Source organism: Eupeodes corollae, chromosome 3 (assembly GCF_945859685.1).
Source record: "Eupeodes corollae chromosome 3, idEupCoro1.1, whole genome shotgun sequence".
In the NCBI taxonomy this organism is placed as follows: Eukaryota; Metazoa; Arthropoda; class Insecta; order Diptera; family Syrphidae; genus Eupeodes; species Eupeodes corollae.
Window position 1 is genome coordinate 64,315,917 of NC_079149.1, and position 25,521 is coordinate 64,341,437.

Genomic DNA, 25,521 nt, shown 5'->3' on the forward strand with positions numbered 1-25,521 from the left:
TCAGTACAGAACCTGTACATACAGTTTCTCTAAATCATTTATTAACTTCCATAGAAACTGAAAATTTTGACATTTCTCGACATTTCAAGGTTCCTAGAGTCGAATTAAAAGATTTTTAGAGAGATGTATGTGCGTGCGTGTGTACGTTCGTTCGTACGTCCGTACGTTAGCGACGTTTTTTCCATATTCCATAACTCAAGAACCAGAAGAGATATCGACTTCAAATAAAAGTTGGTACACAGATAATAATGCAAAAATATGCAGGTGGTTTTTTTTCATAGCAGTTTAAAAAAAGGTAAACCTAGATATCTCACGAATCAATGACGCTAGAGACTTATATTAAATTTTATATAATACCTTCATTGTAACGTGCAAATCTCAATTCGGAAATTTTACTAATAAAAATGATTTTATCTCCAAAACAATTTTGTGCAACCAAAAATAACGTTTTCAACATCTGGTACAATTTTAAGAGAAATCGAATTGACAGATTTTTTATAAAAAATAAAAACCTACAAAATAAAATTAGTAAAATTTGGTAAAAATTGATTTTCGACTTAAATAACTTTTCAAAACTTTGAAATATAGGCTTCAAATTAGTTTATTTTAATTTTTTTTTAAATATGATATTAAACATACGATACAATTTTGAGAAAAATCGAATTGACAGTTTTTTTTTACAAAAAATAAAAACCTAAAAAAATCAAATATATTTTCAAAAATTTGAATTCAATTGGCTTTTTTTCATAAAAAATATTGTTTTTAACCTTCGGTAAAATATCTTTTCAAAAATTTGAATTCAATTGGCTTTTATTTCATAAAAAGTTATCAGTATGGGTCGCATCCCAGCCTCTTTTTTGATATTTAATGTGTTATTTAGTGCCATTATAAAATTGTAATTTCAAGAATTCGCTGCTAATAGTTATTAATTTTTAGAAACTGTTTTTGTTAATCTGGAACAATTTGTCATTGATATAATTGATAAATACATATTACTCGTAAAACCCCTTTAAATTTAAATATTTGAAAGTGGGTTTCGTAGAAGTTGTAAGGCAAAATCCTTATAGGCATCGTGAGGGTAAATATGACTACTATTCCCGCCAACGATTGATCTTGCAACACAAAAACAAATAAAACATTTCTCATTTCCGTTTGATTGCTCGTCTCAGCAACAAGGACATTGCATTCGCCAGGATTGAGGGCGATCACTTAGTTTGCGTTGCCTACTCCCATGAGTTGCTCGTCGTATCCATAACAAATTGGTCTTGGAATAGCTGTATGGTGATTGGACTGAGTTCACCGGTGACGTGTACAACGTTGAGCCCGTGAACAATAGTCCCGGAGCTTTGCATTGTTATAGTTGGATGTGCTTTAGCCGTACTACCATAATGTTGCCCCGTGTGTTCCTAGTCTGACTAAGAGCTTCAACGCTGACATCGATACCTTGAAATAGGAGGACAAAGGGGTATTCAAATGCCAATTCATCCGATTACATCGTGTCCGTGCTGATGATATTAAAGAATCTACAAAAAGCCTCCTCTGCTATTTGCGCTGATCTTACCCACAAAAAACACACACTAGAACACTTGATTCATCAAGAAATTCACAACCGGCAAACTAAGATCAAGATTACTGTGCACATATTTTCCTATGTTGCAAAGCTCAAGTCAAAAGTTACGATTAAAGTGCGTGCGGTACTACTTTGATTGGAAGCTCTTTAGGCAACTTCAAACAATTTTCAGGAATTTGTGACGTTTATGTTATTTGCCTGTTTAAGATCACAAACTTACTGGTTGCATGAAATATACTTATGAGAAAAATTTAACATACATAATCCAAGTTTCGTTAACTTAAAATTGTTCTAAAGGGTTTTTCCATAATTTTAATTCGCTGTGTCTATATTTGAAAAAAAAAGCTTTTCTTGAAATTATTCCATTTCAATGTTGATAATATTTTAAGTAAAATTAAAAATTACACTGGAATAATGGGCAACATTTCTATATTTACATCTTTGTTTTAAAGCATATTTCGTTTATGATGTAAGTGTATTGAGAAGACCGCTGGTCTTCTTTAATTTCCTCAGAAAATTCAATTTACGACATGTACATAATGTACATTATATTCATTTTTAACATTTGCCTATTTTTTTGTGAAAACATTGATCTTTTTGCCTTTAAGTTACATATTTATTTAAATTTATTTATTAAGAAATGTTTTTTTTTACTCAGTAGATGTTTTATGTGGCTTCTAGATTTATTTGCATAATGTGATACACATAAATAAAGACCTAATGTAAAGGTAATAGATTCATTTTATACGCGTGGTATCCAGCAGAGTTACAAAACAATAAAGTTTTTATACTGTAAAGTTGGTAATTGGCCCTTCTTTGCTATATCTACAATTTCCTATATTTCCAAAATAAGAATAAAAAGAAAAAGCAACTAAACAAAAAGTATTCGCTCAAGTTTTTTTTTTCTTAAGGGTTACATTTACTGTGTGTCATCACTAGACGTAAACTTAGATGAGTTCTTACTCTTCGCTTAAAAATGTTCTTTAATGTTTTGTAAAGGAGGCTAACAAAATTTTAATAACATAATGTTTACGAGTATATTAACCTAACCTTTACACATTTTAATTGCTAAAATGATAACTTTAGTAATCAAATTATTTTAGAACACTTATATTCAGCAAAGTATGGTCTAACTATTTAATGTGTATGACTCCCTACATATGTATGCATTCCCAGAATGTAAAAGTTTTCAAAATATGCCATATTTAAGAGCTAAAACACAATAGTTTATGTTTTTTTGCTGCATTTCACGCAGAAATTTAGGAAATTATTTTGATACGTAGCTTTTTTTCAAAAAATAAAATAAACGTGGGTTGTATCCATTTCTATTTATGCTAAGAAAGCTAAAAAATTCAAAAATCCATAAAGTGAGAGAGGATCTGAAGAAGTTTTTCGAACTCTATTTTCGGGAGTCTATTATTACTATCGCAATCAGTCTGCTTACTCGTATTTTGATATTAAAGGAGTCAACAAAACTTAAACATTTTAGAGAGAAAAATGTTTGTTTCTTGAAATTTAAATTTATGTGCTTTTGAGTACCTACATAATTTCTCAAAAAAAATGAAATTAAAACAAATTAAGGTAAACAAATAAGTTGGGAAGAAACGTTTGTGTGGCACTCACAAATTACACGACTCAGAATCTCTTTTCACTTCAAATCTCAAGAGTTCAAAGCTTGTATACCAATAGATATGACCCGCGTTTATTATGTTTTTTCAATTAGCCATTAGTTTAACAAAAGTGTCACTTTTGCTGTTTTTGGGACATTTATATTATTGAAATTCGTGTTTAAATATAAGTTCTAGAGCATCCAAAGCAAATTCACTTCAAAAGTAGATTTATTTAATTTTTTAAAATCTTTTAAGATCTTTTGTATTCAACAGAAAACCAATTTTGAAATAAATAAAATGCACGACTGGGTCTCTAGAACTTGTTAATTTCTTCCAAAAAGTCTGTTTAAAAATATTTTCTATAGGTATTTTAAGATTTAAAAATGTACCGGCAAAATAAGTTTTTCTCAAAAATTTAAATGCCATTTTATTTTTCAAAAAATTTAGATTAACTAATTTTTTTTCGAAAATCAATATTGATGTTTGCCACTGAAACGGTAAATTTCGATGCTATTATTCATATGTAAATACCGTTTCGAGAATTGTTAACACCGATTGATATTTCCTTTGCATTTTTTCAAGTGCAGAAAGTAAGGTTTTCGATCGATCGGTGTGATTAACATCTATGTATGTATGTATTTCTTCTAGGTCTTTAAAATGCATATAGGCATTTCCACAGAATCTTTCATTTTCAACAATTGAAATTTTTTTTTTATTTTAAGGCACATCTATAAACAAACTTTTTCTTGGTTGTTTATCATCTAAATAACAAGAAATTACTTGCGTGATTCATTTTGAAACATCGTTAAAAAATATCTTCAGTTCTGTGCAGTGCAGTGGAGATGTGTGCATTCAATGAAAAACCCTCATTTCATACAAAAATTTGATTTTGTACTGTCGTAAAAACTTTGAAACTTAAAAATTTCGATCAACGGCTTTTTTTTACTATTGATTATTCGTAAAATTATCATTCACAATCATTTATTTTTCTGTAAGATCTTATCGATAGGTGTGCCGCTAAAAAAATCACATATTCTATACCAATCACGTTTTCAATTTTAAACTTTAAAATGACATTATTTATTTTTAAATAGAGGCACATGATCCAGTTAAATTATAATTGGTTTATTGATTGATAGAGAATAATTTAAGTCTATAAAATACTATCAGAATCGATCGTTGAGAAAGTTATATAGAGAAAAAGATCAGATTTTAATATTTGTAAAAACGGAGGTACTCTAATTTAATTGCTTTGTACTATTTTTTAAATGGTAGCACACCTTTCTTTCGAGGTTTTTCTATCAGTGTATATTATAAATAATTATAAATTAATGATGTTAAGTTGGGTCAAAGGTCGTTGAAATGTTTTTTGTTTATAAAACTTAATAAATTTGCATCTGGTACGCTTGAAATTTGCAATATTTAAGCCTATTTTTTATTAATTTTAATTAAAAATTTTAATCCAATCAAGTCAAAAGTAGGTTATATAATTGAAATAAGTCATGATACGAAAATCTATCCACTTAGAAAGTGCCAATTTCATTTCTAAGGCTTAATATACTGTGGTAACATGAAAGTTAAAAATACTGTGGAAATGCCCATATATCATCACTGGAAAAGAAAAGTATAACTGAGAATTTAAGTGTTATTTTAAAATCGTTTTTGTTTTTTTTTAAATTGAAACGAAGACATGTCGTGTAGTATTTACTTCTGAATTCGTCAAAAAATAAGGCAAAGTAATTGGTAAATAATGTAAAGTAAATTGATGAGATTTCCTAAAAATTCGGTTAAGGTTGAATTTTTATAAGAAAAAATATGCAACTGGCTATTTCACTACAGCATTGCTTATTAAAATAGCTATACAATAATCATAGTGTTAAAACCTTGTGTAAAAATGATTCAGTTAAGACAACAGTAGACTATTAATTTTAGATACAATTATCTGTTTTTTGTTTAATTTTTAATAAGCACAAGGGAATAAACATTTTTTTCACAACGAACAAAAAAAAATAGCGACTCTAAATAAATCTAAAATTTCGACAGCTATAGTATTTGACTAAGCTCTTGTCAAAAAAATAACTGCCTATAAAATCGAAAATGCTTTGAAGTTTGTAGGTTTTCGTGTTGGGTTAAAAAAGTTGCCAATTAAATTTTTCTTAAAAAATTTAAAATTATACCAACATATGAAAAACATATACAAAAATATTTTAGTTTGAAAATGTAGTTTGTTATATAGATTTTTAGTCGAAAACAATTTTTTTACCAATTTCGGTAGCATTTCTTAACTTATTTTATTTCTTATATAAACACATACAAATCGGATAAAATAAATTAATTTGAGAGCTTTTGAGATAGATTTCTTATGAGTGAAAATTAGTTAGAGCCATCATCTCAAATTTTGTAAAAGATATTTGCGTCAAAAATCAATTTTTACCAACTTTTGTTAAATTTTCTTTTCTTTTAAGTTTTATTTTTTGTAAAAAACTGTTAGTTCGATTTTTTTTCAAAACTTAACCGAATGTTGAAAACAATATTTCTTATAAGATAAAATAAGTTTGAAGCTATGATATCAAGTTTTTGAAAACTTAACTTTAAGTAGTGGTTTTTTTGGGTTTTTATTTTTTATGAAAAAAAACTGTCAGTTTGATTTTTCTCAAAATTTTACTAGATGTTAAAAACATTATTCTTCGTTGCACAAAATTGTTTTGGAGATAAAATCCTTTTTTATTCAAAAATTTTTATAAAAAAAACCGTTAGTTGGATTTTTTTCCAAAAATATACTAATTTGGTACGTTACAATATATAATATAAAATTTAATTCAAATTAAATTAATAACTAAAATTTAATTTTTGTAGAGTAGGTACAAACAAACAGAATGATGTTTGAAAGAAGCCGACTTAAGATTAAAGTGCCATTTAAACAAAAATAATAACGAAAACAAATTTCTCAGTCTTTTCAATAATTTTTCATGTTAACTTTGATTAAAATGGCATCATTTTATCAATTGATTAAAAGATTTTCATCTTTTTAATACAAATACATTTTTTTTTGAAACAGGAAACAGTTCATGTTTCCGACGGCAGTGGAATTTAATTTATAATTATCGTTCGGGAAAATTTGTTTTTACAGAGCAAGTTTAAGAAATCTTGTTTAGTAGTTTACCAAACTACACACTATCCATAATACCTTACCTAAAATTGTTCCATTAAAAATAATTTAGTAGTTGGCTCACCTTCATAAAAACAACGGTTCACATTCATATTTCTAGCCCATGGGGTGGTATCATATTAAAATCAGCATTGTTGTACGTTTTAGCCTAAAAAGTCTCATATTTTTGTCGCTTATTTATAACCCTCAATGAATTATCTGCAATTTTATGTTAAACTCGTTTATAAATCACTTAAAATTTTCGCCGACGACAAAAGAATAACAATTAGCTCAGAAATATACGAAACAGAAAAAGTGGTAGAATGTGTAAAGTACCCTGTCTTTGATTTTCCCTGAAATTGAAATAAGTGACGTCAAATATAAAATCTTTTCGTTTAATAAGTTTTATTATTTTACTTGGAGTTCTTACAACTTTAAAAGTATTATTATATGTGGATGAAATGAGAACCAATTTGTGTCATATACAAAAAACAGGGTTTTGGGTACTGATTTCGATTTATAATTTAAGTATTTGAACTTTGTGGGTACTTAAGCCTTCTATAGTTTTACCAGCTTGGGTTATAGAATTATTAGATGCAATACAATTTAAATAAGGTATTCATTCCTTGCCAACATTCTCGCTTTTACTTTCGTCAGACTTTTTTACTTTTTACTTTACTTCATCAGACATGTTTTTGTTATAATTTACAGACACTCAAGGGGATATTAGTACCCTTTATATATGTTTATATTTAAACACAGTGTGAGCGTTAGGAAAATAGGGAAGGACTAAAGAGGAGATAGCGGTGGACATTGATCTTAAAGTTTTGAACATCAAAATTTAAGCGAAAAACAGAGTTGACCAAAGCATTCCACATTCTCGATGTGCGATTTAAGGTAGAATCTCTTGATAGTACGCCTGAAATTGAGCTCAAGGGTAAACTGATGAGCATTCCTGGAAGTGCGAAAATTACGGCTGAATCGTTTAAGGGGTGGAATGCAACAACGAAAGGCATAAGACATTGCGACGGTCGCGGTGTTTTAGCTATGTAAATGTTTCGATTATAGTTCTATCGCCTATCATTTTTAAAGCCCTTTTTTGAATTCTATCCAAGAGATTTAAACTTGTTTTAGGGGCACCTGCCCAGATATGCGAATTATATTCAAGCTTTGGACGGATGAAGGCTTTGTAAATTACAGCCAGATCAGAAGGGATGAAAAATTTCTTGCAACGTTGAAAAAATCCTAAGCACCTGGAAGCATTTTTGGCTATGCCAAATATATGATCATTCTTTAAAAGGTCATCTGTGATACACGTACCGAGTAATGACAGTTGATTAGTTTCCTGGATGCAATTGCCACTCATAGATAGCGACATCGGGGGTGTGTTACGCTTTAACGACATTAGGCAGTATTGAGTTTTCGAAGCATTAAATTCTACACGGTTTTTGATTCCCCATTTAACAATGCTGTCAAGATCAGAATTTAATGAGCATCATACGTTGCCGTTGAAGTTCCACATCCGAAGGACAAGGATGTGAATCTAGAAAAGAATATGAAAAGCTGAGAGTATTGTCTCGTCAGCGAAACAGTTCAATGGATTAGAAGTGACAGATAAATGATCCTTTATGAAAATAAGGAAGGGCGTCGAGAAAAAAACGGAGCCCATGGGGCACGCCAGCTTTTATTTATATATTACTTGAATTGAACGGTCCGAAAGGTAATTTCTAACCTAACAAGGAAGAAATTCATCAATACCAAAAGCACGCATTTTCGATAAGAGAGCTTGATGCCAAACTCTATCAAATGCTTTTTATAAAAATCATAAGTGCAATAATCTTACTTTCTCCAAAACGATGTAAAGATTTGTTCCACTGTTCGGTGAGATAAACCACCAGATCACCAGGGCCATACTGTCGTTTGGTCATGTTTCCATGACCATGGAAAGAACGGACGTAAGTGCAATTAGACGATAGTTTGAGGGGGGAGGAGGATTCGGCTTTTTTAGGGACAGGTTGGACAAATGCTATATTCCGCATCTGTTCGGAAAGACAACTGTAGAGTAAGAAAGATGGAAAAGTTTACGCACCGGTTTTTCCAGCATTGAAGAACACCTCTTTAGAAAACTTGGGGAGATACTATCCGGACAGCGGATTTGTGAATGTAAAAGGTCTTTCTGCACGAGTGCGAAAGAAGATTCGTCCCATAGAATCGTTAACGCTCTTAAGAACAGGAGGACTCATTACACTTTCCGGGAGCGTCGTATTAACAGCAAACTGTGCTGCAAGCAAATTGGCTTTATCAATCGAGCTTACAAAAGGAGTGTCATAGAAAAAAGTGTAGGAACTGACGATTACGGATTATTGCGCACATTTTTTACAAATGACCAGACATTTTGACTGCCTTTGGGACATTGTAGTATTTTTTGCCCTAATTTCTGATCATACAAAAATTTGGTATGTCGAATATGACCACTACAGGTCTTTCTAGCTTGTTTAAACTTATTCTGGTTTTCATCAGTCGGGTTGGCATTATAACAACGGAAACTTACATCTTCGATCCTAACAACTTCTTTACAGCTTGAATCAAACCATGAGTTCTCTTTGGGTTTGATAGATTTTACCCTATTCGGGATACAATTTCTCATTCCACAAAGAATTAAGTTTGTAATCATATCTGAACTGGAATCAACGTCACTATCGAGGAAGCATAGTGAAAAGTTAAAGTTCTTGAAAAATTCATTGAGACCGTCCCAGTTTTCATTCTCATATTGCTAAACGGTTCTCATAGGAGTTTTTTCTTTAACTGAGTTTTTTTAGACATGAGAATTTTGCAGATACGATATAATGATCTGATATGCCTAGAGGCGGTAATACACTGATTGTGTATTTATTAGGTTCAGAGGTAAGAAACAAGTGCAGGGTGTTGACGGATTAACCTGCAACGTCAGGGATTCGAGTTGGCTCACCGACAAGCTGAGTTGATTGATTTAGATTAGCAAACACCTCAAGATCTCAACATGCTTTCCTTCGGGTGTTGACTGGCCAGAATAGCAAAGCCAAGAAGAGTTGTGTAAATTGAAATCGACCGCAATGAAGATTTCAATGTGAGGATAATGGGGAACAATTCTTTGAATGCAGTCAGCCAGAGCATCAAATTCGTTAAAAGTTGAGTTTTTGTCCAGATTGGGACTACAAAAAACATGCGTGGATGATGTGCTTATTTACCGTGAATTTTAACCACATGAAGTCAAAGTTTGTGTTAGAGCACAAACTATATTGGGGCTGAAGTTGACGTTGCTTATCATTTCTTATGTACACGGCTAATCCATGGTGAAAAAAGAATAATGGCACCAAGCTATATCCATTTGGATTGAATTCCGAATGATCGGAATCTTCACCTATTTGAGTTTCGCTATGCCACATATATCTACACTGGCCTGTTTGATACAGTGTAGATATATGTGGCATAGCGCAGTTTCCGCTTAAGAAAGAAACAAAATTAGTGTCAGAACTCATGGCATGTATTTATGAACAAGTTTCATCAACAAACTTTATAAAATGAACGAAGTGTTCTTTTTGAAAGCTAGAAAGAAAACGTTTTAGACGTATCTATTTCATATGAAAACATCTGAATTATTCTTCTTATTTATTAAAATTTTTAATCAAAATAGTTATTAGCTATTTATTGTATTCCATATACAAAAAAAAACTTTTCGAACACCTTATTTGCTATTTTTGTCATTAATTTAAAAATTGCAATGTATTGAAATTCATAACACTGCTCCAGTTTTAAAAAAAAAAAAAACAAAAATTAAAAGTTTCAATTGCCACCCCTTATACCACATTTTTTCGGAGGATAAAAAGTGTTTTAAAGTAATAGGCATACAACAAACCTTCAAAAAGTATTTAAGCTGATCTTAATAAACATTGGTCAAAATCAACTCAAGCTAAAACACGCAAATCTATCATTTCACAAGGGAAAATTGTTCTTACAAAAAATAATTCTTTTGTTCTTTAATAAATATCTATCAACTGAATGAGCAATACTTTTACATACAAATAAAATAAACCCCACAATAAAATAACGTCATTCATTTTTGTGTTTGACATTCGAAAGGATGCAAACTCAAAAAGGTAAAGTAGAAGAAACAACTTGTCAATAACATCAAAACAAATATTCAAATGTTAAGGGGTGCAATTTTTCATGGCATTACTTATCTTTCAATTCAATTCAGGTGTAAGAGAAAAAACAAACAGATTCACCTATTTGTTCATGTGAAAACAGAGTATTTAACAATTTAAACAAAAGGACACGCGCCTACATTATTCTCATTCTGCACGAGTAATTTGAGCACAATAAAAAAAACTTTGAAATCATAATTTTATAAAGGTATGGATTTCTTTTAAATCAGAAATGAGAAGGATTTAAAATATGAATAAGAAAATAAGTACTGATATTATGACAACTTGTTGATTTAAGAATAAGAAGTTATGTGCATGTTTTTGAATTTTGATATTAATTCTTTAAGTTAACAACATTTTAAAAAATGTATTATTGGAAGCACTTTCATAGTCACGGTTTTTCACTGCCGCATGCTCAAACCTTCACGACCTCTGTTTTGGACGTATTTTATCTGATATTATCTTATAGCCTAGGAAATGATTGGTATTGATGAGATCGAAACTTATTGTATCTATAATAGCGTGTTTTATTTCATTTGTACTAAGTATGGGGCTCGTAAATAAATACAGTTCAGACTTCAATGCAAGATATTACATTTTCTGGGAAACAAACACAACAATACCCGTGTTGTGTTGGAAAATCTATCAGCAGTATACTAGGATTTAACACAAATACCAAAAACAATATCCGTAGTATGAATACTACCGATAAAAGTTAAAGTATAATCTTACCACGGATGGGTTTTTGACATTTACACGAGTCTCGAATGGATCTTATGTTGTACGATTGGTTTTTTATGTCAATGGCTGTGTTCGTTGAGTAATTGTGCATTTGGAATCATGTGTTTTTCATTGGAGAAAAAAATCAATCTGTTACTGTTGATATCATTTAGTTCAGTTAATGTTGAAAGCACTTTCTAGGTATTTTGATGTTTCTTATGAAATGCAAGAGAGTTAATTTGATTCGTGATAAACAATGAAAAACTGAACAGTTCAGCACCATATAATAATATGCTAACATGTGCATTTTTTTTTAATTTGATTAAAACAAAACTATATTTTTTGTACACAAACATGCAAATAAACAGACCATAATGCATTATCTGTAAAACCAAGTCCTCCACACAGGTTTTTCTTCACAAATTTTGACTCGATTTTGATCGGGGAATCAAGCTCATTTTAAACTTCAAGCTCGCTTCAACACCACATGTTAATGTGATAGTCTACGTACAAACCCCCTTCTTGAGGTTTTTATTAACTTCCCATAGGAAGTTATTGTAATGAGTCCGATTTGTCAAATTCATAATTTTGAGGTTTATCGACGTTTCAAGGTCCCTAGAGTCGTAATAAAATATTTTTAGAAAGATGTCTGTGCGTGCGCGTGTACGTACTATCGTACGTCCGCGTCTGTACGTTGGCGACGTTTTTTTCGTTGTCCATAGCTCAAAAGCCAGAATAGATATCGACAGATAAGAAAGCAGAAAGATGCTGAAAGGGCTCTCAAGAAAATTGCGTGGGCGGTTTTTATTTACATAGCAGTTTAAAGAAAAGGTGAACATTTTGGTTAATCTTAAATATCTCATGAACCAAAAACGCTATAGGGTCGAATTAAATTTTATTTTATATATTGTAGCATGACACCAAATCAGTATATTTTTGGGAAAAAAATCCAATTAACGGTATTTTTATAAATATAAAAACTGAAAAAAATGGTCACCTCGATTATTTTACGAATACAAAATGATTTTATCTCCAAAATAATTTTGTGTAACAAAAAATTTTGAGTAAAATCCAATTGACAATTTTTTTATAAAAACCTAAAAAACATAGCTCAAAGTTGGTAAAAATTGATTCTCGACTCGAATATCTTTTAAACAAATTGAGATTATGTCTTCCAACTAATTTTAACTTATAAGAAATATTGTTTTCAACATTCTGAAAAATGTTGAGAAAAATCGAATTGACAGTTTTTTTTACAAAAAATAAAACCTAATCTTATCTTATGGTTAATCCGGATAAGTTATGGTAATTCGAAAGGGAGCAGGCAGAACTAGCGCAAACGAGAAATGGTATTACGAAGGGAATGCTGTTGAGGTTGTAAAAGAATACAAATATCTTGGTGTACTATTCACACAAAATATGAAAATGGATAAACATTTAAAAGATAAATTATCTAGGGCGGAAACTGCAATAAACGCTACTAGAAGTGAATTACTGATTTTATGCGATTTATGCAACCGACGAGAACGTGAAGACATCATTCATTTCTTGGGAAGGTGTCTAGTTTTGCGTGAAATAAGAAGAAACTTATTTGGAAATGATACCTTAACCGAAGAATATTGTATTTTCTTATTAAACCAAATGAATGTTGATTTATTGCATAATTTCTTAAAAACTGCTCTTAGATATAGGAATAGAATTTAAAACGGTGATTTTTGAAATTAGAACTTACCTACAGTTAAAAAAAATATGCAAACGGAATCTTAATCCTTAATTAAAATAAAGACTGAACTATTAAATTAAAAATGTAATTTTATCAAACACATAAATAGAGTTTATGTATTGTATTGTCAATCTGGCAGACGGCAAATGCCATGCTCAAACGATTTTATGTATCTTAAATATTGTATTCAATCTCTAAAAAGAAAAAAATATGAACCAATAAAAATCTAATCTAATCTAATCTAATCAAAACTTTGAGATATTGGCTTTAAACTACTTTCATCTTTTAAAAAATATTGTTGTCCATCCAATTTGTAAAATTTCAGAAATGCTAATCAAAATACGAAAAATTTGTTAACAAAACTAGATTTTCAAACTAAACTATTTCTTTATATGAAAAGTATTGTTGGTAATTTTTAAAATGTTTCGTAACACGAAAATGTACAAAATTTTAAGCAAGACAAATCAACAGACGGGATGGGAAGTTATCAGTGTGGGTTGCACCCCTGCCTCTTTTTATTATTAATTTGGGGAGTTATTTCATGATGTAATAACTCATAACTTATTATATGAAATAACTCCCCAATTTCCACTATGAACTATGTATATCCCCAAATGTTGGAAATGTTGTTAAGCAGTTTGTCTTTATTTCTCTATAACAAGGTGAAATAAGGAAAAATTGGTTTTACTTCATTTTCAACTAAATTGGTTTTCTACACACCATTACGCTGCAGAATGAACATTGAGGTATCTGACAAACCACGTGCTTGGGAACGCTATAGCATTTGAGATGCCTCACTATTTTATTCATTATCATGCTGGGTGCTTTGCATTTGGTAAAATAATATGATCGTAATTCTCAAAATAATTCGCCTTATTTTACTTTGTCAAATTGCAATATGACTAACTTATGAAAATGTTCGTTATATACTTTTATAAAGTACAAAAAGCCCAATTTTTGAAAATTTCGCTGTCAAGATGAGCACGTGATGCTAGCTGAAAAGCACATTTAAGAAGAAATAAAAAGTTGGGGACTTTTTTCAATATTTTTTATGGACTTATTCCATGCCTGTTTGAGAATTTATTTCATTTTTAAATTTGGGATTTATTTCAAAATGTACCAAAACCCCAATTTTGAGGGTTATTTCTAATGAAGTTATTTCACGGAACCCCGACACTTAGGTATCCTGCTTCCGTTGTTTTATCTTCTGATACTGTTTATTTCTAGCTTTCTATTACCCAAGGAATGTTTGTTCACTTTGGTACTAAAGCCTTAGATTGATTAAACCCCTCTTAATATTGGTCGTTTCTTTTCAATAAGCGAAATTCACTCTTAAGAAGTCTTTTCCACCTATGCTGCGTTTACAAACCCACATAGTCAATTTTTTCGATCTCATTACGGTCTATTAAACAATTATTATAAAGTGACATCGCTTGTATTAGAATACAATGTTCCTTCACAATGATAATTATTGTATCACTAAGTTGCCTTTTTGGCAGAGTTGTCATTCAAGACTTTTTGTTTGCACGTGACACCAAACGGAACCCTCTAAATTAGTTAAATAATATAAAATCTGAAAGTTCTTTTCATTTGTATGTCTTAATTGCGATTCTCCTGTTATACATCCATATCTTTTGGACATTTTTCTAAACTAATTTACATATTGTAGACTTATCGCATCTTTTGATGTTTGCGCACTTCCACCCAATAACAACTATTTCCAGTAATTATGTGTGTTTATTCTCTTGTTAAGGCATAAGTGTGCGGTTGAGGATATTTAAATTCATTTTCACACGATTTGCTTTCACTAAACCAAAACTTCAATACCTGCTTTACCACCAAGTATATATACATATGAACCTGCTTTTTACTTGGATCTATAACTGAAGCCCTTTGTTCAGCTTTTGCATATACCACTCTATTAAACACCAAACCAAACCAAAGCAAACCAAACCACGCACTGCGTGAAACCAAATGATTCAAAATGTTGCCAGTGACGGACACGTGTCAATTTGCAAACTTGTTAACAAACTAACGAATATTCTTCACGTGTATAGTCTTCTTCCACGATATAAAACAAACCCATCCACCAAATATACAAAGAGATAATTAATAGGTGGGTTGTCCTTTTTCCATTGCAGCCGTACAGAATGAACGCCAGCCTCGAAACACAGCCACTATTCGACCAGAAGCACTGCGGGATATGGAGCATGGACGTGCTCTAAGGGAAGCGGCTGTAGCCGTTGGCGTTTTTGGGTAAGGCCGTTTTCAATATTGAAAACGAAAGTGTGAAAAAATTCAAATCATCACACAACTTAATTATTTTGCAGACCTCCAGTGCTATTATCGCCCCCGTGTTATGGTCCAGCCTTGCTTTCTCCACCCTGTAAGTATAGTGACTTCTAAACTAAATAAGTTTCAAATAAAATATGCCTTAAATTTATATCTATGTGTTATGTATTTTTATTTAAAAGCTTTAGCGGGAATGCCTACATCGCGGTTGCTGCACCATCCACAAGTTCCGACCTCGATGCAATTGTCGAATAATCTATCGCATCATGCTTCAAGTTTTAGTTTTAGCAGCAATAATAACAACAACAATAATACTAACAACAATAATAATAATATGTTAAACAATAATAACAATAGTAATAATAATAATAACAATAGTAAGACATGTGATTTAACTAATATTGCTATTACATCAACAAACTCGAGCAACAACTCAACATCGCCTAATTTGCCTTCAATAGAAGCTGGTAATTATTTTTTAAAACATAAACGGTTCTTTTTTGTATTTATATGTACATTATTTTTGTGTGATTATTATTTTATTATATATTATAGGAGGAGGAGGGGGAGAAATTAATCAAACTAACGGGAGTGCGTCATCTATTAGCTCAATAAGTCCTCTGCCGGAAAATGATAACGATGGTAAGATTATAAGTATTTGTTTATTGTTTGTAAAAAATATAAAAATTATTGTAAGAAAAAGTTTTTGAGTTTTGATTTTGACGGTAAAAGTTTCATACATTAACGTCTAAAAATTGGTATATCAATCAAAATAAAAATAAAATAACGGGTGGTTTACAATCTAGAATTACTTTTTTCGGAGTTGGTCTCTTTTGACAGCTGTCACTTGATTTATTCTCAGTTTGGCTTTCCATTTCATAATAAACTAACTGGTTTACCCGGCTTCACTCGGGAAGTCTTTAACTATTTTATATTAAAAAAATGAGGATGAAAAAACTACTATGTATTTTATTATATTGTACCTCTTTTTTTATTAATTTATATATTATCTTTTTATATATTTATATTAGGATTAAAATACTTCTTTGGAAACAATATTTTTTATACTTTGGTGAGGTGCATTCACATATAGATTTTTGCCGAGCTAACATACACGGGAGCAAGCAACATTAAATTGTCCGTGGATAAAACAGGGATTTGTGATGTCAAGGCCTGCAACCTTAAGTGTCTGTTTCAGTGTCTTATTGATAGACATAGCAAAATAATGCTTTATAGGAAATTGTTCTAGTTTAAGTTCGAACGGGTATTCGTTAGTAATCATCGGTATCCTGGGAATGAAATTAACTTGACCTTGGGCTGAGTCGGAAAGAATTTTAGCTTCATCAATCACGTTCCTCTGCATAGTTACTATCCGTAATCGAGTACCATTGCATAATTTCGGTGCATTTAAATTCCTCATAAGTATTTTTGGAGCCCCAATTTTCAAGTACAGTTTATGCGGAGGAAGTTCTGATGTATTCAAAGAATTCAAAAAATCACTTTGAATATCGAAAGCATTATCTTGATCATTCAGATTATCAATAGAAAGATAAGTTTGTTGATGAGAATGAAACATTGGGCAGGTTCAGAAAACATAAAAGACTTCATTTGCAGTCAACTTCATTCTTTGAAAGTAAATTTTGGCCAAGGCAACTAGTTAGTTTTTTAAGCGTCATGAATTTCAAATTCAAAACTTTACTTCGCAAACTACTACTTAATGTTCATAGTACAAAAACTACCAAAAACATTATTGTCTAAAAACACTACTCAGGCAAGCTACAAATCCATCACGCTTTGAATTTTATAGTGTAAGAAATATTGCTTATTTCTTTTCCGAATTGACAAGAAAACCATTTACAGAAAACATTAAATGGAGTTGTGCAAAAAATAAATAAATCATAGAGTAATAAAGTTCAGCTTTCATTTGAATGAAAAAGCATGATCAACTGTCATTTTGATAGAATTAGACTTGACTTAATAGTTAGGGACATTTTTCTTGGCTAACTTTCCAATCAACTTTCCATTAAGGTTGCCTTAATAATTAAAAGTAATTTTTTGGAAGCTGGCCAATTAGAGTCTAGAAACTTGCCTTACTTTCAAGTTCCTTATGGTGTCTGAACCTGCTAATTCAAAGAATTATATTATTTATGGTTGTAACATAATTGTTTTCAGGTGCTTAAATCGCTCGTTCGCGTAACCAATCATCCGTTTTTTCTGAAATTTGGGCGACTTGCGGGTAAACAATAGCTATTGAAAGTTCTTGTTCAGTGACGCTAGTTGCAAACGTTAATTCTATTAGTACTTCACCATCATTATTTAAAATATTTCCATTTCCTATATCCAAAAGAGTTGTGCTGCATTATTATCACCACCGAAATGTACGCGCATATTTGTTGTCAATCTTAAAAGTTTGACAGAAGCCCACAGAAAGGACTTGGTACAACTGGCAATGTTTGCCGAAAATTACCAACGAACAGTATCACCTCACATCGGACGTTCACCAGATCTAAAATCCCAAGTGTACGATACAGAGCTTCAGGCTCACCTTTATTTACCATAGTCGATTCGTTCCACACAATAAACGTCGTTTCTTTAAGCAGAAGCACTTTAGCTAGTGAGCTTTGTTTCGAGATGTGTGCTACAAAATGGACGCTCTTGGCTTTGCAAATCTAAAGGCAATTTGAAAATTGCGTGAGCGGTTTTACCTGCTCTTCAGCTCTGATAATAACTTGAAAATTTCCTATATTTGATGGCATTGCTTCAAAAGCACTTTTGAAGCTGCTTACGTAAGGATTGTGACAATGTAACAAATATTGCAAGTCCTATAATAATTCTCTGTAAGTATTTGACCTCTTTTACACGAGACGGTTACGTCCGTACGGTTAAAATCCGTACGGACTTTGTTTTCACACATAACGTATTTATTTCGTGAATCTTTTACATTTGGTTATATTTTAGATATTTTTCTTTAGTTCAAGGACCACAAAAACGGACGGCAGACGAATAAAAATCGTCTTTTGTGAATGCGTTAGCTTAGTCACGTATGACACTGATAAGACGGCGACGGCACGGTCACCGTATATTTCACTTGTTAAAACGGCTGTTTTTTTATCGTCCGCACGGAAATAACTCGACTCCGTCCAGCGTGAAAGCTTAAGTTAGTTTTATTAGTTTACTATCAATGGCTCATAAAAACCGTACGGATTTTAACCGTACGGACGAAACCGTCTCGTGAGATGGCGGCCTTCGGTTTTATCGACATTCGCCGTTGTACTTTACTCTCCGAATCATCCATGAAATGTATTTGCAATTTAAAACCGCTGGACAATTTTTTGTGGGGTCATGTGAAGTCACTTATCTACGTATATATATAAAACCAAGAAGATTGATGCTTTCGAAAGAAATATTCGGCGCGTTATTGCTGAGATTCGACCCCAATCGCTGCAAAAACTGGTGGAATTTTGAAACATAATGATAAACCCTTATCTTATCTAGCTGAATTTTTGGCCATAACCTTAAAAATTAGTGCGTTTTATTTCATTTACAAACCACAGGTCAAAAAACCTCTACAATTTCGTTGATTTTCTAAGTTAAGTTTAGATTTACAAATTATGTTGCCATTCTAAAACAACTCAGAAAAAAATTAACTTATAGAAAGAATCTAAACAAATTGATGGATTCAATTTTCTGAAAAAAAAATTGTTTTGCAATTCAATTTATTTAAACTTTTACCAAATTAAATGAACGCAAAAATTCAAATATAATAATTATTAAAGTGTCAACAAAATCATTTCATAAGATTTGAAATTTATCACCAACGTAAAATATTTCTAACGAGATTTTCATTCATATGTTTTGTAAATTAAAACAATTTTGAATCTGACACTTTTTGATTTTCTTAATATTAAAAACGATAAAAATAATTTTCTTTTACTTTGAAATCGGGTTTAAAGTGGGTTTAAAACTCTATTCGCATTATTTTTTTGACAGATGACTCTATAGATGTCACCAACGATGAGGATTCAATAGACCGGAAAAATGTTTCGTTAAAACAATCTCCAATAGCTCAATTTACATCTGCTTCATTATATGGCCATCCCCAAGAAACAATTTATGAAACCAGTGCTAGACTTCTTTTTATGGCAGTAAAATGGGCTAAGAATTTACCAAGCTTCGCTAGTCTTGCCTTTCGTGACCAGGTATAAAATAAATTATAACATTCCTTTTCCTTTTCTCTACAGTTAATTAATTAATTTATTTATTTATACAGGTTATTCTCTTAGAGGAATGCTGGGCTGAACTTTTTTTATTAAATGCAATTCAATGGTGTCTTCCATTAGACTCAACAGGATGTTCCCTATTTTCTGTTACCGAACACTGCAATAATAATTCATTCAGCTGCTCACTAAAGGGCGAGGTAAGATTGTTTTTCAGTTTTTAGGTGGCTGCATGCCGGTGGCACAAATGGAGTAACCACTTCATATTATTTTTGTTTGTATTTTTAGCTGTTTATAAATTTCGCACTTTGGTTAGTTGGTTCTTGAATAAATGAGCGTGGCTAAAAATAAAACTTTAATCCTACAATTAATACTCTAAAGTAAGGGGAAAAGTTCTATATTAAAGAGTTACAATCCTGATATTGTAAAAAAAATACTTTTAATACCTTTGATTTTCTATAGGTTATTACACAGAAACAACATTTTATGAAACTTTTTACACAGTGTGGAGAATAAAAAAAAATTTATAAGCTAGTTTCCACCTAACTCTCTTGCATTCCTAGGTAAAATGCTTATTTTACTAGACTGCATTGAGAAATTCTTAGTGGAATTAATGGCTGAAACACAAACACGCTTCAGCTTTGGCTTTGTCTGCGTTACATTGGGCCTGCTTCGAGGTTCCTTTGAATGATATTTCCAATCACGGTTGCCACATTGGTCATGAGTGTCCAATTTGGTCATTACTTTTTCAATTGGTCAAATAGAAGTTTTTTATTCCACTTAGTCATATTTTTCGGCAACGAAAAAAGATGTTCGACAATTTGAGCAACGGAAACGTTCTTTTAACATACCCACTTGGCTAAACAGAAACAAGGGTTAAATTCATTAAGCAACTTTGTGTACATACAAATTTATTAAAAATATAAACTCTTGATCTGATTTGGACTTAGGGAACAGAGAAAATTATCTACTCATTACATAAGCCATAAAAATTCCCAAAATACGTTACTACTTTTAATACAATTATTGTAAAAACAAATGGTTTCCATTTTTATTTATGTACATATATAGAATTTTGAAAACGACTGCTACTAGTTATTTAAATTAAACCTTAGTTATAATAATTTAAGAAATGTATCAAAAATAACTCCAAAAAGTTTCTTGTCGGATTTCGGAATTTCAATATCATCTTTAATTGATTATTGGTGATATCAGGGATGAAGTTAAGGAATAGACGATGCCTATATTTTCACAAAAAGAAAATATTCAACGATAAAATTGACATTATACAAATTTTGGGGAAAAGTCATTAGTTTGTTTGAAAAAAATAGACTAGAATAGACTTAATTTTAGTTACGTGCTGAGCAAAATAACAAAATAGTCTTATTGTCTGGAGAGTAATACATTTTTTTACAGTATGTTTTTGTATTTACATTTTTTAAGCTTATAAACTTTGATCTCATTTTAAAACGCTTTATTTTTATGTTTCGTTATCTTTATTTGGGTTAATCTAATTTAATTAAGTTTGTTAGGGATTTTGTGAGTTAATTTGTAGGTAATTAAAAAAATAAATGTCATCTGCATAATATGGAAAACATGTTGAGAAAAATGTGAAGAATTCATTAATCTGTGTTTAAAAATTTTTCTGACTTGAATTAATGATGTTTGTCATTTTCACCTACAAGTGGACATTTTTATTTTCAAATTAGAACACAAACTTTTTTTCAGGTTGGTAACCGTGCTTCCAATCTGACATTCCAAAAATGGAACTTCTGTCCATTTCAAAATTTGAGTTTTGAAACCAAAAAAATTAAATTTATCGCGGAAGTAGCTTAAACAGCCTATAATAACCAATGGGAATCCCTCCAAAAGCAAAGGTATTTTGTTTGTTGACTTTTTTACAGCTGTTGAGCTGTCAGACAAAGCAAATGTTCAGCAAATTTGAACTAGAGCTTCCGTTTATAGTCACATTAAGTAACATTCTGTTATTGCCTTACGATTGTTAAATGAAACGTGTGGTCAAAGCTTCATTGTGATAGCATGCATTGATTTCCAATGACTCGTAAACGTCAGGCGAAGCTGAAGCGTCTTTGTGTTTGAGCCATAAAATGTTTTCCGATAAGGACTCCTTTTTTATAAAACGCAACGCATTTTAGGAAAAAAAATTTAATTTTTTGCCATCAAAATAAAAAGTTAAATAACCTTTTAACTTAACTTTTGGACTGTCATGCCAGAGGTCTTGGGTTCGATCCCCGCCTATGCCATCTTAAGTGTTTTCACGGGTACTGCCTCCTGCGAGGAATTGACAAATCCTCCAAGAGTAACTCTTGTCATGAAAAAGTGCTTTCTCAAATTAGCCGTTCGGATTCGGCATATAAACTGTAGGTCCCCTCCATTACTGACACGATTACTCGCACGCAGGAATGGTTGAGAGTTGTAAGTCACTAGGCCCTAGTTCTCAAGGGACTGTTGCGCCACCCAATTTATTTTTTTAACTTTTTAACTTAGGGTGAACAGACAATTATTTTTGGTGACATTCATGAGGAGGCGGTTGTGGTGGACAAACGGATCCACTTGTTCCAAAGATCCTAAGTCATTCGATTCGGGTCTGAAGCTGAATCGTGTTTGAGTTTCAGCCATAAAAAAAATATGGTAAGATGTATGAATAATTGCTGTGTTCGATGATTATGTTCGAATCGTCGGTCTTGTTCTTCTTCGATAGTCCATACGAAGTCAAAGAGAGGAGACATCAAACTCTTGGTCTCGCCTGTCTTCCTCTCTGTTGTGTGTGTGGCTTTAACGTTAAGTTACCCTGTATAATTCGCCTGGTTATCGAATCTGATTTTGCGCTTACCCTTCTAAATATTTATTTTCAGGCTTTTATTTGAATATGTGTATTTATCTGTTTGTGTAGAATATATGAAATTTGATAGCGCAAACTTTTGCGATGCCCAAAGCCCATTGTTTCAAGATAGATTAGGTATTGTTTGAGGTTTTATTGCATGAAATGAAAATAACTTTAGAAAAGTCATTTTGAATGCAAGTTATGTAATTACAACTAAATTTTTTAACAACTCTTGAGTTTTGGTTAGTAATTGAATTACGAAAAAATATATATCTTGGTTTAGCGCGGCTAACCGCCCAGGGTGTATTAGCAAAAGAGTGTCCCTATTCTGTCGGACATCTACATACATACCTACATACCAGCTTACTCCGACTGTCCCTTAGAGTCCCATAATATGGGTCTATTTGAAACTTCTCTTTAATATATGTATGTTTTTTTTTACTTTCAGATTGCTACGGATATTCGTACCTTAAACGATACATTTTGTAAATATAAAGCAGTTTTTGTAGATCCAGCCGAATTTGCCTGTCTGAAAGCAATTGTTTTATTCCGACCTGAGACAAGAGGACTTAAAGATCCAACGCAAATTGAAAACCTACAAGACCAAGCGCACGTTAGTATATAAAAACACTTCTTATTCCTCAGTACACCTTAGCATTCTTATGTCCTTTGCACATGCTTCTCTTGATATTTGAATCATGTCAAATTAATGAACCTAAGTCATTTTTTTTTTTAAGTTAAAATAACAATCACAACAAGTTTCATTATTAAAATGTTAACATTCTCAAGCCACCTGGGCAAATAATAGTTGAATTTGTACATTACATGTTAATATAATAATTGTTAAGTTCGCAGTTGTGTACCGTTGTGCAAGGCAGAATGTTTTTTTGATAATTTATTTTTATTTGTATTACAGGTAATGCTAGCTCAGCACTCAAGAACACAATTTACGGCACAAATAGCACGTTTTGGAAGACTTCTGTTAATGCTGCCTTTATTAAAAATGGTCAACTCACACAAAATAGAATCTATTTTTTTCCAAAAAACAATTGGTAATACGCCTATGGAAAAAGTATTATGTGATATGTATAAGAATTAAGCTCGTTTTACAAATATTTTGTTATTTTGTAAGATAATTTACTCTTAATAAATTAATTTTATTAAATTTTTAATTTCTTTATGTAGTTTTTTTCTCTATAATGTTAGCTTACATAAACTCTATAAATATTAATGGTTGTAAAATGAAAAAGGAAAATAAGTATTCAAAATTTTTCATCCAACATGATGCCAGAAGTACAAACGAAGTTCATCCCCAAAGTTATAGTACCTACAAATTATGGGAGGAACATTTTGATAAGCAAAATATATTTATGTTATGAATATAGGATGAGGACAGATGTGGTAGGTTTATTTAGGTAGTTTTCAGTTAAGCAAAATGACAAAAAATGCACATCCCAAGTAAAAATGTTTCGCTGATTTAGTGCAGCCTTCATCATTTCAGCTACATTCACATATCGAATTGTTTAAAAAAGCAGACGTCAATTCAGTTTGAAACAAAAGCAAAAACAACAGTTTGGCTTCTAGATTATATTCTGCTTTATAAAAATCAATATACCTACATACCACAATTTCCAAGAAAAGGATTGTTTGCCTCCTGTCATAATTAGATGCATAAGTTCTTACTCCTAATAATAATTGAATTTGGTTGATTGCGAACATTTTTTATTCGTAGTGCGAGCAATAATGTCGGCCATTTTTAATTTGTGTTACATTAATGTTTGACAAACTGCGCAGTATTTGTTACAACGAATATGTGTATACTGCACTTCAAAATTAAAATATTTATATGTATCTCATCTCCATCAGCTATTGACTTACGAGTATTAATGAACTTCAATATAATACAGAACCTCCTCTTCTAAATCTTTTGTGATATGCCTTGCCACATAATAAATATATTAGGTGGAGCAACAGTCCATAAAGAACCAGGACCTAGTGACTTACAACTCTCAACCATTTCTGTGTGCGAGTAATTTTGGGAAAGATGGAAGGGACCTACAGTTTATATGCTGAATCCTAACGGATAATTTGAGAAAGCACTTTTTCATGACAAGAATTACTTTTGGAGAATTTGTCAATTCCTCGCAAGAGGCAGTACCGTGAAAAGTTAGGTGGCACAGGCAGGGATTGAACCCAAGACCCTTTGCAGTCCAACGCACTAGCCATCACGCTACTACTTGCTGGTTACATGGCTTCAACAAAAAATGTACACGCAAAATTTGGTAGAAAATACAAGCCAAAAAACTGGTGCAATAGTCCAGATGTTGTGGTAAATAACTCCAGATTTCGTAAAAAAAAATAAGGTTTTATTTACCAGAAATCTGGTTTCCTGGTAAAATTTTTGGCAGAAAATTTTCTGGTAAATGTTACCAGTGTCCTGGTAGAAAGTATTTTTTCCTGAAAAATGAAGATTATCTGGAATCTGGTAAATTGAACCAGGACTGGTATATTTTTTCCTGGTAGATAAACCAGTCTTCTAGTACTTATTACCAGAAATTCTTGGAGTTTAAGAATTATTTATTTCTGGTAAATAAAACCAGAAATTTTATTGTCTAATATATATTTTCCTCTTAGATAAAAACCAGTATTCTGGACCAGTATTCACCATCAAATTTTAGAACAATACACCTATGAAGCCCTTCCCGCCACATGGCGCTTCCGATAATTTAGTTTAGAGAAAAATATTTAGTCCTTTTTTTCTTGGACATATTAGAGACGAACTTTGAATTGAATGTTTTCTTTAGGAATATTACCAATATGTTTCTTTTTAGTAGAAAGAATACAATTAAACACATGTTATGCATAATTCATAATTTCATAAGGCGCTTACCATAATTTAGCGGGAAGAGCTTTACATTCTACCAGAATTTAGCTACATTTTGAGTTAAAAAAACGGTATATTCTACCAGAATTCCGGTACATTTTTACCAGAAATATTGGGGACATTTTTACCAGGAAAAAAACATTCCTGCTATATTCTACCAGAATAATGGTTTTTTTCCGGTATTATTTTTACCAGAAAAAAAATTCTCCTAGTATATTCTACCAGAAATCTGGTGTATTTTACCAGGAATTCTTCGAAAAATCTCCTGGTAGGAATCTAAAAACCACTTTTAGTGGATATATTTAGCGGGAAATCTGGTCACCGGTAC

At 31.5% G+C, this 25,521-nt stretch overlaps 1 protein-coding gene across 1 annotated transcript in view; it reads left to right on the forward strand.

The window, feature by feature from the left end:
- LOC129950964 (photoreceptor-specific nuclear receptor) overlaps positions 1-23,408 on the forward strand; it is a 44,951-nt gene extending 21,543 nt beyond the window's left edge. The window contains exons 4-11 of the mRNA XM_056062937.1: positions 15,097-15,211; positions 15,286-15,341; positions 15,430-15,714; positions 15,803-15,889; positions 19,238-19,446; positions 19,518-19,664; positions 22,758-22,922; positions 23,226-23,408. Of these exons, the coding sequence (XP_055918912.1) occupies positions 15,097-15,211; positions 15,286-15,341; positions 15,430-15,714; positions 15,803-15,889; positions 19,238-19,446; positions 19,518-19,664; positions 22,758-22,922; positions 23,226-23,408 (1,247 nt within the window). The remainder of the gene's footprint in view (positions 1-15,096; positions 15,212-15,285; positions 15,342-15,429; positions 15,715-15,802; positions 15,890-19,237; positions 19,447-19,517; positions 19,665-22,757; positions 22,923-23,225) is intronic.
- Positions 23,409-25,521: the final 2,113 nt, after the last annotated feature.